The sequence below is a fragment of the Delphinus delphis genome, chromosome X (assembly GCF_949987515.2).
Source record: "Delphinus delphis chromosome X, mDelDel1.2, whole genome shotgun sequence".
Lineage (NCBI taxonomy): Eukaryota > Metazoa > Chordata > Mammalia > Artiodactyla > Delphinidae > Delphinus > Delphinus delphis.
In genome coordinates, this window is record NC_082704.1 from 68,213,470 (window position 1) to 68,232,956 (window position 19,487).

Genomic DNA, 19,487 nt, shown 5'->3' on the forward strand with positions numbered 1-19,487 from the left:
ACAACTCTGAGTACACTAAAAAAAAAAAACCCTGAATTTTACACTTTGAACGGGCAAATTGTATGGGGTGTGTATTGTATCTAATTAAAGCTGTAAAAAATGTACTTCTTCCATGGAGCTTTCCCTTTCTACTACAGTCCACATTAATCACTCCATTCTCTCAACTCCTACAGCTTTTCAAAACTGTACTGCACAATTTAGCACTCAGTTAAACTACCTGATAATGTTTATTATTATCTCATGTAGAGCCTTGACTTGTCAGCCTGACTACAATTTTCCTGAGAGGAATGAATGAGTCTTCTGTTTCTCAGATACCTCTAAACCACCTAACATATAACTGGGCACATAGTAAGTACTCAGTAAATACTTGGTGGTTGTGAAGAATTGATTACATGTGCTTTTTTCACACATGTGTGTTGCACACACACGGAAGTTGGAGGGAACGAATACAATCTTAGATAGTGAGGTGAGAGAACGACACTATGTGAAACTGCAGAATACAAGATTTATTTAAGGGAAAAAAACAGAATGGTTGGGACACTTTTGTTCTCCCCTCCTTCTGCCTCCTGCTGCTCAATGACACCACATGGCCAACCATATCCTGGTCTCTGAGATCCTAAGGGAGTCACTGAGGTCCTATCTAGACACTTGACTGTCTGGTGTCACTACTCCCCCATCACTTCCTCCTCTTCCTCCTCCTCTGTCCAGCTCAGGTCATCATCTGAATCCTCAGATTCTTCCTCATCCGTCTCTAACCCAACCCCTGCCTTAGCCTTCTCAGCCAGTGCATCGGGGTGCTCCAGCTGGGCCCAGGATCCTGGGTCAGCCTTGACCAGGGAGATTTCAACCCGAGATGGCATCAAGGAGACAGAGCTCTGCTCCACGTTTATGACCTGAGGAGGAGGGAAAGATAGTGGAACACAGAAGAGAAAATGAGGAAATCAAAGGGATTGGAGTCAGGGTAGGATGGTGATGAATGACAGGGAGAAAAATAAAAAATGCAAGGTGGGGAAAAATATAGGGAAGAAATAAGTAAGGGAGAGAGAGAAAGAGGAAAGAAAGGGGAGTTGGGGGGGGAGAGGGAGAAAAAGAGGGAGGAAGAGGGAGAGAGAGAGAATATCAAAGCAAATGAAGAGAAAACCTCCACTTTCCCACTACAACTCCTTCCCTCAAGACACCCTCTATTCATTCCAGCCTGGCCCTTCTTTTTACCCCATCTGCCTCCCCCTCCTGTGCCCCCTTATCTTCACTTACCCCCCAGAGCTTCATCTGTGCTTGGAACACACGGTTACCATCAAAGACAATGTGGACATGAAGCTGAGAGAAAAGAATTACAGGGGTAGTAACAATCCCAGAAGGTCAGAACAAGTAATTACGACAGAGAAGCAGGCCAGTGGTGTAATCCCTACATCCACGGGTCAGCCAGATAACCCTGACCTAACAGCTCTACCTTCCTCTCAGAGGACTATGGAGCCTACATGTTTACTGCCTACGACGACTCTGCCTGTAAGATTATAATATCACCCAATTCACTGGCTTCCCATCCAGCATCAGACGTTCCTCACCTCAGTTTGACTGGCCTTCACCCAGTTGAACGCAGGAAGTGGAATCTGGCCGTATACAGTCACCACTACTAAGGAATCTGTCTGGTGCCAATCATGACGGCAAGACGCTGGCAGCTAAAAAGAAGACGTGAAAAGTGGGTGGTAAGAATGAACTCTTAACCCAAGGGGCGTTCTCATGGTATATGTGGAGAAGAGACAGAGAGTGTCAGAAAGATTAACACTACCTCATATTGCAAAACCACTGGGCTGGTAAAGGATAAGGAGCAGAATCTTATTTGGTCCATGCAAAAGGGAGAAGATACAGAGCTTGGCCATGAGGTACAGGGAGAAGAAATTATTTTGGAATTGGGTTCTAATCAAGAGTTCAGGAAAGTCGGGACTTACCTGCTTCCCCCAGTCATGTCTACCAACTCTGCACCCTGGCTGTGCCAGGAATGCCCCAAAATCCAGGGTCTGGATACCACAACAACTCCAAGATTTCATCCTGAGGTAGGAATAGAATTCAACTGACTCTCCTTTCCCGTCCCCACAAGCCCCCACTTCCATCTTAAGGTCAACATTGGGAGAAACCTGTCTCACAGCCCACCCAGTCCCCTCCATCACCCCTCATGGAATCGAGGTGCTCCTGGGTGGTAGGTACATGGAGTAGCATCACTCTCCGGGCCTTGGTAAACCTAAGACAGATAAAGGAGAATCAGGAAAAGAATTGGGTCATTTAAAAATGTACCCTATGCAGCCTCATATCTATACCCAGTTATCCCTCAGGCATGGCATCTCTCAACCACATGCTTGAGTCCTCCACAAACTCTCACTCACAGCATCACATCCTGGGTTCTGGCAGCTGGCACCAGTCTGGATCAGACTACTGTCAAGTCCTGGGCAAAGGAAACAGAGTCAGGAACCCTATTCATTTCCTCCACCCAATTGCCACTTTCACTAAGTTCCTGCCTGTGAAGCCTGTCCTACTAAAGACCCACTTACCTGCTCCAGGTTCTTGGTCTAATTCCTTCTGTTCCAGTGCCATTCCCAGGGCTTGGGATATATTTAGCGGAAGCAGCTTTGGAGGCAACTCTGACCTAGGGAGTATGGGTGGGGTGATTTAGTCCTGACCCACTAACCGTGATCAACAGCGCCAACCTTCCCACCACTGGTAATGGAATCGAAGAAGTCTGGTGAAAGTGGAGCAGGGTTAGAGAAGATGGGTAGCAACCCCATTGCCAATTTTCTTCTCTGTGGACATGCCAAATCCTTGAACCCTGGGGAATTCTCCAGGGCTCCTCTTGCCCATCTATTCAGTTGCTCTAAATCCAACCATATTTCTCTGCAGAACTGCATCATTCCCTCTTCTTCTTCATCTAATTAGTTATAGACCTAATATGACTTTCTTCTGTTGCTCATACTATTTCCACAAAATTAACTTATTCTTCTCTGCAGTCTCCTGGCTGCCAATACTACTACATCCTTTTCTTGATGCAAACCTTATTTTAAAGCTCTTTTCCAAAAGAAAAAAAAAGTCATTCTCAACAATCCCCCTTGTATTATAACTAAGTATGTATTCACGAGAGGCTATCTACTCTATTGATTCAAAATACCTATCCCAGGACTTCCCTGGCGGTCCAGTGGTTAACTGTGCTTCCACTGCATGGGCACGGGTTCAGTCCCTGGTCAGGGAACTAAGATCCCACATGCCAGACGGAGCGGCCAAAAAAAAACCCCAAAAAAACAAAACAAAAAAACCCCACAGAATACCTATCCCATCACCCCGTACCACTTTAGCACAAAGGACATTATTTCCGGACACAAATTTCACCTAAGGCACCAAAGATACACCAAGCCTTGACCCTTGGGTCTCCTGACACCTCTAGTGACTAGTCCCCAAACCTCAATGACCCATTAATCACCCCTAGTAAGCTCCGTTAATGTAGGAAAAACCCAGGGACCTCCTCCTCTTTACTTGGGCCTCTCTCGGCGCAAAGTCTCTGCTGACTTTGGAATCGTATTCGGAGGTTTTTGCTCCTGAAGTGAACTGCTTGTGGCAGGGCCCTCAGGTTGAGGGGTCTCAGGGAGCTTCTCAGCACAGTGTGGTCCCACAGTACAGCCCTAGTACAGATAAGGAGAGAGGATTAGGGATAGAATCCTTCTGTTAGGGGCAGAATCCCAGGAAGTAAAGAATTTACCTTGATGTTTAAGAACTCAGAGAAATCTACAGTTCGCTTCCGGCAGCAGGACCAACCCTGATAACAAGAGATCCAGCTCAGCTTAGATTCCTGGCTATATTTCTTTTGCGAAATGCTCTTGCTATCCCCCCTTGCCTATTCCTCACCTTAAGTGCATCATGGAAGATTGGGACCCCAGGGTGATGGCAACAGGAATCTGTGGATACCGGTAGAAGGATCAAGGAAGGAAAGATACTATACCACACATCACTTCTTACCTTTTTTCCAGGTTTATATGCTTACAGTCTTTCCATATGATGTAAAAAAAATCAGTAAAGACTGAAAATCACTCAGACCAATTAACTATGGCAGGTACACTAAATTTTTCTTTTCTTTCTTCCTTTAGCAGAGTGCCCACAGCTGACAACTCCCCCAGCACTCAGAGCTCCTGGCAAGGTCAGGATTACTCACCAGGAAGGTTGGTTTGGGGGTCAAAGTGCTGCCCACAGCCTTTGTTACGGCAGAGTAGAGACATGGAGGCGTTGGTAGAATTATTGAAAGGGTGTTTCAAGGAGTCTGGCTGCCGAGTGGGGAACACCTCTTAGTCTGGAGGCTTTTAGCTGCCTGGAAGGGCCAGCTGTTTCTATCTTTAGTTCAGGAGGCGTACACCTCCTAACATGGGCAAGGGAACTTCAATTGGTCTGCCCAGCCAATAGGAAAGAGCTCGGGAACATTTTAGCTCTGAGGCTCAAGAAAAAAGGATCAAGCAGAGTAGGGCTTGGAACTTGGGTGAGGTCAGCTAACCACTGCTGAGACGGTTTTAGATTTACCATGCCAATTCCAAGCCTCTGACATACCAGCAGCTGCTCAGAAATGAATACCAATTTTGAGCCCCCTCCCAGCTTGAAGGTATCCCAATTCCTCCAGCCCATTTTCTCCCTTTCAGAGCAGCAGCTTTCCTCCCATCCTCATTACTTCTGTGTACCACCAATAGCCCCGGATCTTTGTCAACCACTTCAGTCATAGCATGCATCCAACCTCCCCATGTTTGCCTGGATAGATGATTAATACTTTAAGCAAAAGGTCATAAAGGATTATTCTTACAGCCTTGTGCTCATCTGAGACAGAACTCCCCTCCCTCCTTGCCCCTTCAAAAACAGCACAGAAAATTAAAAGGCTTAAAATGTATTTTAATAAGTTGATGTTGCATTACTTCATTTCTCAGAAAAACTCCAAAGGTATCAGGGACAAATCAATCATGGTACACCAATAAAAAATGCACAGCATAACTACCTAAGATAGGCAAAGCTAAGAGCTACTGTCTGACCTTCAGCATACAGCAACCCTATTCTCAAGATTGTACTAGGCCTATCAAGAAAAGCTGTGAACAGCAATATCATAGACACAAAAGGGCCATTTCTGAGTTGTCCTTACCCAAGAAAAAGATGGAGGCAAGTTTAACACAACAGTTTTTTTAAAGATATACTAAATGAAAATCTCTAAGAGAAAATGTCTTCCTTAGGACACAAAGGCATAATATATGGGATATAACAGAACCGTATGTATGTTGCCTGTGACCTCTGTGGACATCTGCCTGAATTCCCACCTGGGAGTGAATGGAGCAATGGGGCCAAGGTCATTGGGGGATGTTTGGTTTTTGTGGTATATGTGGCAGTGTCTCTGGGATGGGGGGTGTAAGGACAAGAAAGCAAATAGAACAGGGTGGACAAAGAGTGGAATGATTAAGATTAATGGCCCTAACTGGATCCATTTTGTCATGGCTCCCCGCCCCTCAGGCTCTCAACAATCACATGAGACTTTAGGAATGCACCACACAGAACTGGTTAGTTAAAGGATATACCACACAGAACTGATTTGTTAAATATCGCCCCTCCCTTACCCTCTGCCTCCAGCATACTCCCTAGAGTACTACAGGCAGGGAAGACCTAACTATCGGGAGGAATCCCTAACACTTTTCCAGGGTAGAATTCACCTAGTACACTTTTCCAGGGTAGAATTCATCTAGTCCAAAAAGGGTCCTTCTTTTAAGGGTTTTGGGAAACTAGACACTGCAATTTTATTAGTATCGGCGACGTTTGTTTGGAGCAAATTCAGCTCCAGGAGCTGCACGGTTGAATGCAGGAGGGGTTCCACCAATTGCCCCAATTCCTTCCATTGTAGCAGCTTGGCCAAAGCGTTCAGTTGTTGGTGGGGTCTTAAAGAGAAAGAGAGCAATGTTATAATAGAACCTATGCCCTAGCTTCCCACCCATCTGTAGTCCCTCCCCGGAGGCCATTTCCACCCAACTATTCAAGGCTCCTGATGGTAGGGTTGACCAAGCCTGTTTAGAACTCTAGTGGCTATCCCTAAAAGGAAAGTAGCCTGAAATACAGTCCTACCCAACCATCCTACCTTTAACTTTTTATTCGTATTTCTACATGCTAAGCAATATTACATACTAAATTCCTAGGCTGGATAAGTGCTAGCCAAGTCCTTTTTCCTGAACCAGGTATATGGACGAGGGCAGGCCATCACTCTTCAGCAACCTTAAGCCTATCTAATTGAAACATTTTGACAGTAGAACTAAAACCACCTCAGGATTGTATGAGCCATAAAGCTTTTGGACTCACATCTATTTTATGTGATAATGCCTAGCCTTCGTTGCCTTCCCTCCAAAGAAGAACCTGTTCACCCAGGGTAGCAACTAAACAGTCAATCAAGACTACCCAGTCAGACAGTTATTTGCTTAACTCCTCGGTAAAATATAGTCTGAGACTGGGTTTGCACAAGACTCCAAACAAAGATCTTGAGGTAATATTTCATGGATAACAGTGATCCTAAAAACTGTTATCTGTAGCAAAATTGTGGCAGGCCCAGGGATCACGAAGGCAAAGTCTTTCCTCCTCCTATTACCATTTAGAGTTACTATAAGGCCCTGCAGTTTATTACCAATCCCAAGGTTCCATCTGGCATCATAGTGGCAGGTCCTGGAGGAGCTGGGGTACCAGCTGGCACAGGAGCAGGGGGCATAGCGCCTCTGTTGTTTATGCCCATAGCACCTAAAGCAGAGCAGTGTGATCAGTATAGGAGACAGAGATTGTCAGTCTTTTTCTATGCCAAAGGAAATAATTCAAGATCTCTGGGCTAAGACATGTTACCCTCCCACCAAAATGATGCTCCCAGAAATGTCAAGCCTCTTAAATTTGGACTAGGTAGGAGAAGCTACCTAGTTTACCAGAGACGAGACAAAAAAGGAAATCAGAGCCATTAACCCCTTAAGTCCTTACCTCCCATAGCCATCTGGCCCATTCGTATCTCCTGCTCTCTCTGAAAAACAAAAAATACTCAAGACAGTCCACGACAGCACTGCATTCATTCTACCACAATCCACTGAGGCCCACATACTAAGGGAAGTAGACAGTGATAACACATCCTAAGTGCACTGAGACCAAGCTGAGGAAGAACATCAACAACAGCTCCTTGAACTCATTACAGCTGTACAATGAATTCAAGATTAGAGCTACTAGGACACAAGTCAGAGTTTCCTATTAGGAACAGAAGGAAAGATGAAAGAAAAGGAGAGACATAGCTGATTTCTTCTAGGGCTCCAACCTGTACAGCTGCCAAGGACATCAGAAGACCAGTCAAGGCTGCTACAGGACTGGGTCTATCTGATCCTGCAGTCACTGAGTTTAAACAGCATACAATGGCCTCCCAGCTTTTCATCCTAAATTGCCTGTGAGGCAAGAGCTCCTCTTCAAACCTTACCTTTCCTTCCTATGAATGCTTCTTTCTATAAGGAGTGTCATAGAATGGAAAAATTGGTCATAGCCTAGTGTGTTTTTAATAGTCCTAATGGACAATTCATGATGAGTTTTTCATATCATGGGCACATGGGAGATAATACCGCATCAGGGAATGTTCCCTTGAATCCTTCCTGCTGTCGTCGCATCATTTCTTCTTGTTGCCGCCGCATCTCTTCCTCACGGCGCCTGCGCTCCTCTTCCTGCCTACAGAGAAGTCACCAAGATATTTAAGCAGAGGCATTCCAAAACTCGAACAGATTATCTTAATAGGGGACTCAGCCAAGGAGATCAAGAGCCTACTGAAAACTATCATAGCTCTCCAGGAAACTCACTGTTAAATGTGCCCAGCCCTAAAACAACCCAGATGTGTCCTTCAGGGAAAAAAGTTCTTTCCCAAAGGAGCCAGTCTCATAAGATCAGCACTCAGCTGCTTTCCTCTTTAGCGCAGTCCCAGGAATTCCTAGAACCATGGGTACCTGAAACATCTCCCATCTAAAGGGAGAACTTGAGAAGCAGCCAGGAAATATTTGCCAACATATTTACAAATGCATGAGGTAGCATGGTGGTAGGAAACAGGAGAGAGACATTACATTTTAAAGTTGTCAGATAAAAAGGGTTGGAGAAAAGAGTTACCTGAGCTCCAGCTGCTTTCGTTTTTGCACTTCTTGGTTGTGCAGCTCTTCCATCCTCCTAAGTTCTTCTTGACGCCTCATCAAATCTATGAAAACAACAGACTGACTGAGCGTATTCTTCATGATCCTCATATAGGCCCAGTAATTTTCCATAAAGATAGATCCAGAAAGCAAAGGGGATATTTAATCCCTGAGTGGCCATCCGAGGTATCCAGATTCCAAAAATGAAGTCAAACCTATTATTTCCTTCTCCACAGAATCCAGTATCCTCTGCCACATCTCCAAGCTCATTTGCCTACCAAGATCAACAAAATATTTCAGAGAATAAAAGTTGAAGTTTAGGCCTTTCTCTACTGATTGATAAAGAAACTCCTGAAAAAAGTTACTCTGTCCTTCTTCTAGTTATAAGACTTACAGGCCGATACTCACCCTGCCTCATTAGCATGACCTGGTGCTCATGGCGAGCAGCCTCCATCTCCATCTCCAGCTTCTCACGAGCTTCCTTAATGTTTCGGTCCACTTGGTCCTGCTGCTGCTTCTCCATCTCAATAAGTGCCTTCCAGCGCATGGCATACTCATACTCAAAGGAGCCAGGCTGTGCAAATCTGGGTGGCTGCTCTCGCTCCCTATACACAAGGTTCCTAGGTTACTAAAACTTTTGTCCAAGATTTTCCCAACAAAACACTACATTCCTCCTGAGGGCCAAGACGATGGCTGCCAGTGAACACATACAGCAAAGATGTGCCTCTTTTACACATCTCTTTACAAGCTTCCTTAAGAACAGGCAAATACCTAACAGGGAATCTATCAGGACCACATACTTGTGAAATTGCTGGTTCTTTATAACCAGCTTCTCTGGGAGTCCCTCTTCATCATCTAACTGGTCCATGGGCTCCACAGTCACAGGTCGAGGAAATCTGGGAGAGAGACGCTCAGTGTTAATCAAATTACACCGGCACAGTGAACTAGTTAGGGGTCAGGACTGGACAATTAAACATACTTCTGAAGGGGTTTTTATACCCAGTCCTAAGTAACCATGCCCTTTTAATGGCATCATGTGGAATCTGGGGTTGACAGGATAGAGTCAGGTTTCAGATCTCTGAATACAGTCTTTAAGTAGGTGGAGGACTTAAGTGCAGCCTTTATTTATTTATTTTTAAATTTTATTTATTTTTTTGGCTGCATTGGGTCTTTGCTGCTGCGCATAGGCTTTCTCTAGTTGCGGTGAGCAGGGGCTACTCTTCGTTGTGGTGTGGGGGCTTCTCATCATGGTGGCTTCTCTTGTTGAAGAGCACTGGCTCTAGGCACACGGGCTTCAGTCGTTGTGGTGTGTGGGCTCAGTATTGTGGCGCATGGGCTTAGTTGCTCCGTGGCACGTGGGATCTTCCCGGACCAGGGATCAAACCCATGTCCCCTGCATTGCCAGGCAGATTCTTAACCACTGGGCCATCAGGGACGTTCCAAGTGCAGCCTTTATATATGGTATCTACAGAACTCAAGGTAACGACTTGGGGTAAATACTAAGAGAGGTGCTACATGCACAAAACAACTTTTTAGAGTTCTAAAACTTCACCATAAGGGGAGACTTAACACTGATTAAATGACAACCTACTGAAAGACTGCAAAGGTTTATTTTTAAATCCTCATACCATTTCCATTAATTTAAGAGTACACTGAAAACTCTACTAGAGCTGAATTATATCAAAAGTCTTTAAATGAACACAGGAACATGGTTCTTAGAGGCTAGCTCCCCAGACCACAGAAGGAAGTAGCATTTAAGGTATGTTTCTGAAAATGACCCCTCACTCACGTGGTTAGCAGGAAGGAGCCTTCACTGCATCTGTCCAGAGCTTTCCGAGCCGCTGGCTTCCCTGAGAATTCAACAATGCCTTTTCCTGAGGGCCTTCCTCGATCATCCACAATGACTACAGCCCTCTCCACCTGGCCGAACACAGAAAAGGCTTCCTCCAGCAGTTCATTGGACACATACTGAGGAAGGTTTCGGACTGTAAGGGATGCACTATGGCAGGCAAAGCGCACACGCAGCTGCTTTCCACGGAGCGGCATGTTGTCCAGTTCCACTTTGGCAATCTCTGCTAGGGTTCGTGTTTCCTAGGAAGCAGAGGAAAGTCAGAATAACTCAGTTGGACAAAGATCACGTACACAGCCATCAAGAGCCTCAAGAAGAATAGCTCAATGTCTCCAAAAAAACCCAAAAAACCCTTGGCAACAAGCATACAAAGAAACATGGATAGAACTGGAAGAATGGAGTCAGGTGTTTCAGATAACTCTTTGGTTAGCCTAATTTCTCTGATGGCCTTGCAATATATCAACTGGAAATTCTAGAGTTAATACCACTTACATGGTCACTGGTATCATAGGCTATTCCCTGAAGTGTTAACAGATCATCTGGACAAGAATGACCATCATAAAGCCTACCCTTAAAATACAGCAGCCAGAATTATTTTAATTTTTGCTAGCTACATACAAGTTTAACCAGAATCACTATGCCCTACAAGAGGCCTCTTTAGAACCACAGACCTTGATGGGACCCTCCACATTACTGAAGAGGAAGCTGAGCCCTAGAAAAAATGACTTGCCTATATAGTTAGTGGTAGATCTGGAATGAAGACTAGTTCTGACCGTAACATCCAGTGATCTTGCTAGCACATTATGTCCCTCATTTATGGAGATAGATAATGCCCAGAAACGTTTCCCCCATGCACTTAAACAAATTTCCTAAATCAAATCAGATTTTTTTAAAAGATCTACACTTAAAATTTTTTAAAAAATAGATACAAATAAAACTGTTCCCTCAAGGTTTTGACGAATCTTAAGTGAGATAACATATGTGTAAGGGCTTTGGAAATAAATTATATAAACCTTGATCATTACTAAAATAAAAACCTTTTTTCATTTTTTTTTGGAAAAAAGTCTAATTTATTAAAATATTTGTGGGGAGCAGTAAATAGAAGGGTAGAGATAAAACAAAATTAACTATGAGTTGATAGTTACTGAAGCTGGGTAACGAGTACATGCAGGTTCATTATACTATTCACTCCACTTCTGTATGTTTGAAATTTCCGAATTAAAACAAAAAAAGTTCCAAAGGGCATACTTTATCCCCAGAGTCCTAGGCAAATAAACCTATGTTGTCCTTGAAACAAAACAAAAACCTATGAGGAAAAATTAAAATAAAATCTGCATTTTTGTCCTGTTCCGCCAACTGTAACTATAAGCTTTTAATATCATCTGAGAATTATTTCTACTGCCTAACTTTCCATATCCATCATTGCCCAGCTTCCCCACCTTTTAGAGCACATGCTCTAAAAGCCCACAGTTGCTCACCAAGCGGATAAAGCCAAAGCCCTTGTCCTTATGAATGAAGACTTCGCCTGCCTTCCCATATTTCTCAAATAGTTTCCTCATTTCCTCCTCAGTGATGTCAGGAGGAAGATTGCCCACAAAGAGCCGGCTACGCTGGGTGAAGGTCTTCTCTCCTGGTTTCCTAAAATTCTTCAGGTCAATAGTCAAGCCTTCATCTGAGAGAAGACACACAGTCACATTCTCAAAGAGTTACAACTGCCGCTAGATGGGCAATATAATTGCTGTAGAGAAGTCAAACACCATTTCCCAATGGAATCTATCCACTAACCACTTATCGGTAAATTGCACCTTAGAATGTGAAAGCAGTAGGCAGAGATCTGGGGAGACTTCTTAACAACTCTACTATGGGCCAGGAGCCACCCCGGACTAACTCAGAGACAGAAAGAGAAAATTAAGCAAGTCAAGGAGCCCTAGATCAGAAGAGATCAGATTTTTACATTTAAAACATAATTGTTCCATTTCCCAATCCCTCACTAATCTTCATAACCTTAACAGTTCCCATTCTTTCAGGCTTGGGGTAATGGAATGAAAAGAATGAGTTAGGAAAGAGTATTCTTTGTAGGAATCTCTGGAAATAAGAGGGTTGAGGTTGGTTGTAGTCTTAGAGGCACACAACAGGTGCTCAAAATTTGCTGAATGGATGGAAACATACCTTTAAAGACCTTTTACTCTGATTAAAAAATGGGGTGGCACAGAGACTTCCCTGGTGGCACAGTGTACAGGACTCCAGGCTCCCAATGCAGGGGGCTCGGGTTTGATCCCTGGTCAGGGAACTAGATCCCACATGCATGCCAAGGCTGGGAGTTCGCATGCCACAATTGGGAAGCCTGCCTGCTGCAACTAAGACCCAGTGCAATCAAATAAATAAATAAATATTTTTTTAAAAAATGGGGTGGCACAGGCCCCAAGATAAAAATATAATACTTAATACCAGATTTCTTCTCCATTAAGTCTTAAAGACCTTTTCTATATTTTCTCTATGTACTAGTCATCTGATGCTTACCTCTAAGAACCAAGCTCTGAGGTAAAGCATGCAGCCATCTGTCTAGCAACAGAATGTGCTAATGCAGCAAAGCAACCTGTACTCAACTGCTATCCTACATGTCTGCTCCTTATTTCAGAGAATCAGCCTTTTTCTATCCTAAGTATTAAGAGGTAAATAGAGAAAAGAACAACAAAGGTGTGCTACAAAGGCCCATTACTTTATAATCCCAAGAATCTAATCTAAAAATCCAGAAACTATTCCCAAGAAGGGACCTATTTCTACCCCACTACCTAGCATGTACTCACTTTGGCTGCTGGCTTGTTGCCCATTTGCAGGTATTGGTGGAGGTGGTGGCTGCTGCTGTTGCTGCTGGTGGTGCTGCTGATGGTGATGCTGATGATGTTTCCTCGGAGTGTGGTTTTGTTTCTCCAAGTTAAAAGTTTTATTGCTCTGCATTTTTGCACCCTAAAAAGAAACGGTAGGTCAAATACATTCAGTGCTAAGAGCACAATCAGCCATCTTCCTGATGACTTGTATGTCATTAATCACCTTTGGTATTATTTTTAACAAGTATGGCAAAGGAGTACAATTCAAAAATCTAAAAACCACCAGCACTAGCAGTTATGTTGTACATAGAAACTAGACAAGTACTAGATAAGAACAGCTTGCACTAGAATGACTTGAGGAAACTTCCAGTTCAATAACTATATGGATTAATAGGAAACTACTTTCCCAAAAGAATCTACTCCCTAAAAATTGGCCTTATCATAATATTAAAGCACACTTTAAAACACAATGACTAAAACAGATTCTAGTTATCACAAGGACTAATAATAAGTCTTGTTCTTCTCTGGTACCTTGCAGTCCTAGCCTACAGTAGATACTGTGGAATGAACAGCAGGAAGAGTATGGGCTGTGGAGTTAGACATACTTAGATTTGAAGCATGGTCCTAATACTTACTTACTAGCCATGTACTACTTAGTAAATTACTTCTGCACCAGTTTCTTAAGCTGTTACAAAGGGAATAATAAAAATACCTACCTCTTAAAGTAGCTATAAAGATTAATGAGTATGTGAAAACACTAGTTCTGTACTGGCATATAGTAAACACTAGGTAAATACTGCTATTAATCACAATGGAAAAATAAACGACTACCAAAGCAATAAAAGCAGCAAATACAAAATTATACAATCATAAAATCTTAAATTCTGTCATTTAAAAATCAACATAAGGGAGTTCCCTGGTGGCCTAGTGGTTAGGATTCTGGGCTTTCACTACTGTGGCCTGAGTTAAATCCCTGGCTGGAGAACTGAGATCCCATAAGCCACACAGGTGTGGCCAAAAAAAAAAAAAAAAAAAGCAGCATAAAATTAAATGAAAACTCCTGGTATAATCCAGACTGAATACAAACGTTGATGGTTTTAAAATGGAAATTTCCTAATGGATCAGGTTAACAAAGTGAGGACCATCTTCCTCATCCAAAGGCAGTTCTCCAGTAAATTAAAGGGCAAAATCAATCCTGAATCTTTTCCCCTCAACACAGGACCCTCCAGTCAGATTTAACTGAAGGAAAGATGCAGAAAAGGACCTTTTCCCTGAATACTCTATTATTAACATGATTCCTTTAAAAGAAATTATATTCCTCAGACAAAAAAAAATGTGACAAAGGCTTACTAACTGTTGATTTTGGATTATGGGTATATAAGAATACTTCTATGTGTATAAAAACTTTCTAATACATTTTATATCATATCCCACCCAAACTGAAAACATCAATGCAATTAAGTTCTGTATCCAAAAGTTGTTTCATAAGACAATAGGTAACAAGAGCTATCAAGATGTTCCTATTCTTTTAACTCAGGAATTCTACTTCCAGTAATTTATCCTAAGAATATCATTTTAAAATTTAAAACTACATCCAAGAAATACTCACTGTTATGGGCTTTCTGGTAACAAAAATGATAAAAATGACTCAGGTACCCAAAATTAGGGGCAGTGTTTTTAATAAATTGTGGTACATCTATACAATGGAATGTTACACAGCATTAAAAATTATAAAGACCATGTAAACATGAAAAATGTTTGATGCTTTAAGAGGGGAAGTGTTTTTTTAAATGCATGAATGTAGATAAGAAACAGAAGGTGGGCAAAAATGAAATCTGTCCTGCTTGTAGATTGATAATTTTTTTACTAATTTTTTAAACTAATTCATTCAACAAATATTCACTGAATGCTTCCTATTTGCTAGGCACTATTCTAGGTGCTTGGGATGCCTCAATGAACAAAGCAGATTCTTGCCTTCAGCAGTGATAGCCTTCCAGGGAGAGAAAACAATATATATAATAATTAAATTACACAGTACTTAAGAAGAGGTTAAGTGTAGGGGAAAATAAAGAAAAGGGGGTGGAGGGGGGGGAAAAATGGACAGGGAGTGGAAGGGGGAAGATTGCAATTTTAAATAGACCTGTGAGGTTAGCCTCACTAGAAACCTGACATTCAAGCCAAGACTTGAATTCTCATTTGTATCATTTCATTAATCTTTTGTTTCTCATTAATAAGGTACAAAATACATCTTTAACATAGAAAACGTAGAAATAAAAATAAAGAAAACCCCGAAGACCCACCACTACAAAAGTCACTGTTAACATTTTGGTATACCCTTTCAGTCACTGATTTATACATTTGTATGTATTCTAAATGGTATATTCCATGTCACTAAATCTTCTACATTTACTGTTGGCAGACAAAGTATTCAGCTGTCAACCAAGCCCCTATTGTGTTGGGACACTTGGGCTGTTTCTAACTTTTCACCATTATAAACAATGCTCACAGCTAAATCTTGGGGCACCTCCATGACTAAATATTCCTCCCACAATTTCCATTTTTGCTTATTTACCTTCAAAACATACACTATCATTTCAAAACTGTAATCATAAATGCATTGTTGTATATTCACCCTTTCCCCATTTCTATAGTGTCAACTTAATTATACTTGTTAATGGCTACATAAAGTCCAATTGGATGTACACTAATTTACTAAACTACTCTCTATGAGACATTTAGGCTGTTTTCAGCTTTTTCCTATTAAAATGCTGAAATAAATACCTTCTTGCTTATAGCTTTCTGTTGATTTCCTTAGGATAAATTCTTAAAAATAGAATAATTAAATGCCTTTGTGACTCTTGCCACATAGTGTAACAACTTTAAGCACCATGAATAAGTGTACCAGTTTCACAGCAAATGGGATACCTTAAAAAATGTTTTTAAAAACAAGATATAAAAGTAGGAAATTTAAAGTCTACTCCAGCTACAGGTGAGGATAGGTAAGTGGGCGTTAGAACCAGATCTTTTCCTATTTGAATCCCATGAATCAAACACCTCCATTCCCCTGACCTCAAAGTGGCCTACAGCAGAAACTTGAATTATCCACAGCCATTTCTCCAACTAGTTCTTACCTCTGGCTAGAATCCAAGGAGCCTCTTTGTTTTTTCCTCCAGCCTTTAATATAAGAGTCAGTGGCCCCAGCCTCAATACCCTGCATCCCATTCAGGAACCCACAATGTATATGTTAACAGAAATCCTTATAGCGATCCACTCAAAACTGAAATATTAAAAACTCTATATTTACATCCTAACCACACCTCACCACTCCATTTCAAAAAAAGCCATTTTACAACTTAGTAGAAATGATCTTGAGCACTGGGATGTCCTAAACCATTTAGAATTACTTCAAGGGAGGTTATTTTTGGTTTTAGAAAGTGTAGCCTGGTAGTTAAGATGATAATACCAGATATTTATTGACCACTATATGTCAGGCACTGTGCTAAGTCCGTATTATCTCATTTAATGCTCATAACTATCATTCTTCTGAATAAGAAAACTGATGCACATCCAAGGTCACACAAAAATGTGATGGAGCACGGAGTAGAACTCAGGTCTGTTGAACTCTAAAGCTCATACTCATCCCTATGCTACAAACTGTGTAATCAAGCTCACCTTGATTTTAGAGTTCAGAATCTAAAAAACTTACTAAAATGTCACTTAACTTCTGAGCCTCAGTTTCCTCACCTGTAACATCTATCTCACAGGGCTGGTTATTTTGACTAAATGAGGTCACTTGTTCCTGCTGGCAACCACTACCCTTAATTCTACATATGGTGGGTGCTCCAGTTAGACAAATGTCATCAATTACATTCTTCCCCTGCTCTTCTGCATTCTAGCAAAAATATTTTTACAACCAAACTGCCTACCTTTGTGTTGAATAAATGTCTCCATACTGCCAATCTTTATAATCTTTCCCTTCAGTTTTTTATTTCCCAAGCAGGCATTCAACGGTGAACACTAAATATTGTATAAATCACCTAAAACAGTGCCCACAAAGTAGCAAGTACTCAGTAAGTGTTGTCCCTATAATGTACTTCTGATGATGACCACCAATATAATTTGTAAGTATGTGCAGGTATCTTGGTAATAAATTCACTGCCCCCTAACCACTGGGCCTCTGAGAAAAGAACACAGCATAAAGATCATTAGTAAGGATTTCTGTCTACTTATCTGCCCTTAAGTCTAACCCTGATGGACTTTCTTGAGAGAAAACACATATTTATGTTAGAAAAACTGGTGCTATTTGCAACACAACTGCACAAATGTTGTTCAGGTACAGACCAAACACTACATCACATATATCTGAAATCTAAATAAATGTCCCCTTAATTTTCAGGAAAAGGATCAACTTTTTTAGTGGAAACTGTGGGGGTAAATCTAGTAAAAATCTACCAGACGGAGATGGCTGCCTGGATGTGGACCAGCCTGAAAGCTGTAGGAGGCACTGGCATGGTAAGGTCCTTTCCTAAGAGTCTCTTAAGACCTTTAGTAATAAGAAGTCGGACAAAGAAACAATGTAAGTGCAACCAGCACCCTCCCATTACAGTTGCCAGACGTATCAAATAAAAACACACTACAGTTAAATTTGAATTTCAGGTGTTAAAAAATGAATGATTTTTAGTATAAGTCCCATGCAACGTATACTAAAAAATAATCTGTTGCCTACGTGAAATTCAAATCTAACGGGGTGTCCTGTATTTCATCTGGCAACTCTACCCCCTACACCTACCTCAACTTCCACCGAAGATAGCAAAGTGCCTCCCAGTCCTCTCTAACCTCGACTTCTCTGTTAAGAACACAAAGAAAAGCATCAACTTTCGACAATAATTTTTCCAAATGTAAAATACCCAATAGAAAATCCATAACATTCATTTTCATTTTAAAAAGTGATGTCATAGATGGGTCGAGTAGCTAGGCAACAAGACCAAAAAAAAAAAAAAAAGCCTCCAGGAACCTGCCTAGGAAAGCGGCGAGGTCTGGACTAGCACATGAACTTCCCAGCTAAGAGTTTCTACAAAAAAACATCGCTGGGAGGGGGGGCGCTTTCTCCTCCGGAATTAATGGCCTCAAGAGGTCGAGAGGAGGAGCACCCGACAAAGCGCCTCCTCCTGCAGCCGCGACTTCAGGGCTCTCGGATAATAGACCCCACACCCTCAGGCCCAGGTCGGCTCAAGGGCCGGGGAACTTACTGACAGGGCTCAGATTCCAAGATGTGTCGCACAAAGAAAAGAGGCGGGAAGGGAAACGGGAACCAGGTTAGAGCCGAAGGCGAGGCGAGGGGAGAGCGATGGGCCTCCGCGGGTGGGCTGAGGAGGCCGTGTGGCGGCGGGGACAAGGCCTTAAGAGGCCTCGGAACGAACGGCCCAACTCCCTCCAAACCCAGCCTCGCTCTCGCCTCTATCTTCACCGACTGTCGCGAAAAATCCTACTCCCCTCTCGAACAAGAACTAAGTCGTCCCCAAACTCACCCTCTACCGACTGTTTTCTCCTCAGAGTAAAGGCGACGCTACACGGCCTCTACCGTCCCGAGAAAAGAGCGCGCGACCGCCGGAAACCAGACGACGGAGCTCTGTGGCTCCCAAGGGCTACAAAGTGGCGTTCTCTATTGGTTTTCTTACCTGCCAATCAACGTTTATCTCCAGAGGCGGAATCGGTTTTCCACGATTTCTTCGATCTTATTGGCTACCGAATGCGAAAGACTTGAGTTCGTGTGAACGACAGTTGGGGACAAAGAGCGAGGCTTTGTACCGAGTGCGCATGCGCAAGTTGCGTCCGCTAGAGGCGGAAAAGGAGGGGGGAGGGGGATAAAGGGTTGGAAGGAGAGACATCAACGGACTGACTGAAAGACCGAAAGACCAAGTGATGGGAGGGGGAAAGGAGAGGGGAAAAAAGGGAGAGAGGAAAGTGGAAAGAGAGTGAAACAGAAGGGGAGAAAATGTGCGCGTAGGCGTGCTCTGAGAATTCCTGCACTGCGCCTGTACAAGAAGCTAGAGTAACAATGTCATTGTATTCAGTGTAGTAGATCTAGACTTTTCCTACTGAAAAAATGCCCCGCCATGTTTCTTTTTTCACACTTCCTCATTAGGGCTTGCACTCTGACACTCCTTACTTAATCTGATTTTCTAGTTGCTTCTCCTGCTGCCAGGTTTACTCCTAAAGCCCAGCTGAAATAGTCATCACTATGGCTATGGTTATAGAAAGGGATGGGGGAGGGGGATCGATACTTTAGTCTCTGTGTGATTACAAAGAACTGTAACCAGTACCCTCATTTCCATGGTAACCAGGGAACCCAGCAGTCCAAACATCACTATTCTCATGATTTACAGAGACTCAACAGGTGTCATCATTGCCATGGATACATTGTAGGCCTCCAGATCAGACTGATTCTATATTCCAAAGGATGCCAATTAGGTAATCACCTTCATTTTTCAGTAACGCCTAACTAGCCCTGTGGTTAATCAAGGGCTACAACACTCAAGTGATAGGTGTTTGTAGTTAATTCCCACTAATTAACTAATTCACACTCAAGGTTTCAGGGTGTTCCGACTGGCTCCACCTTATGTGGGGGCA

At 42.6% G+C, this 19,487-nt stretch overlaps 2 protein-coding genes across 3 annotated transcripts; both read right to left on the reverse strand.

Moving 5' to 3' along the window:
* Positions 1-496: 496 nt before the first annotated feature.
* Positions 497-4,308, reverse strand: ITGB1BP2 (integrin subunit beta 1 binding protein 2). The gene is made up of 11 exons (XM_060003110.1): positions 4,193-4,308; positions 3,889-3,938; positions 3,743-3,799; positions 3,520-3,665; positions 2,547-2,641; positions 2,382-2,440; positions 2,169-2,239; positions 1,950-2,049; positions 1,566-1,679; positions 1,255-1,317; positions 497-893 (listed from the first exon to the last, which is right to left on the reverse strand). Exons 1-11 carry the CDS (start codon positions 4,254-4,256, stop codon positions 666-668), a joined length of 1,047 nt encoding a protein of 348 aa, XP_059859093.1. The 5' UTR covers positions 4,257-4,308; the 3' UTR covers positions 497-665.
* A 565-nt stretch (positions 4,309-4,873) lies between these two features.
* On the reverse strand, positions 4,874-18,489 carry NONO (non-POU domain containing octamer binding). 2 transcript variants are annotated; one of them, XM_060002783.1, is made up of 12 exons: positions 18,386-18,489; positions 17,647-17,703; positions 12,837-12,996; positions 11,508-11,701; positions 9,970-10,271; positions 8,981-9,076; positions 8,589-8,785; positions 8,161-8,245; positions 7,629-7,731; positions 7,009-7,048; positions 6,671-6,780; positions 4,874-5,936 (listed from the first exon to the last, which is right to left on the reverse strand). In XM_060002783.1, the coding sequence occupies exons 3-12, from the start codon at positions 12,985-12,987 to the stop codon at positions 5,802-5,804; spliced, it is 1,413 nt and encodes a 470-aa protein (XP_059858766.1). In that variant the 5' UTR covers positions 12,988-12,996; positions 17,647-17,703; positions 18,386-18,489; the 3' UTR covers positions 4,874-5,801. The 2 variants fall into 2 exon arrangements, with proteins under 2 accessions (XP_059858766.1, XP_059858767.1); XM_060002784.1 differs by lacking the exon at positions 17,647-17,703 and having other exon boundaries at positions 18,386-18,471.
* Positions 18,490-19,487: the final 998 nt, after the last annotated feature.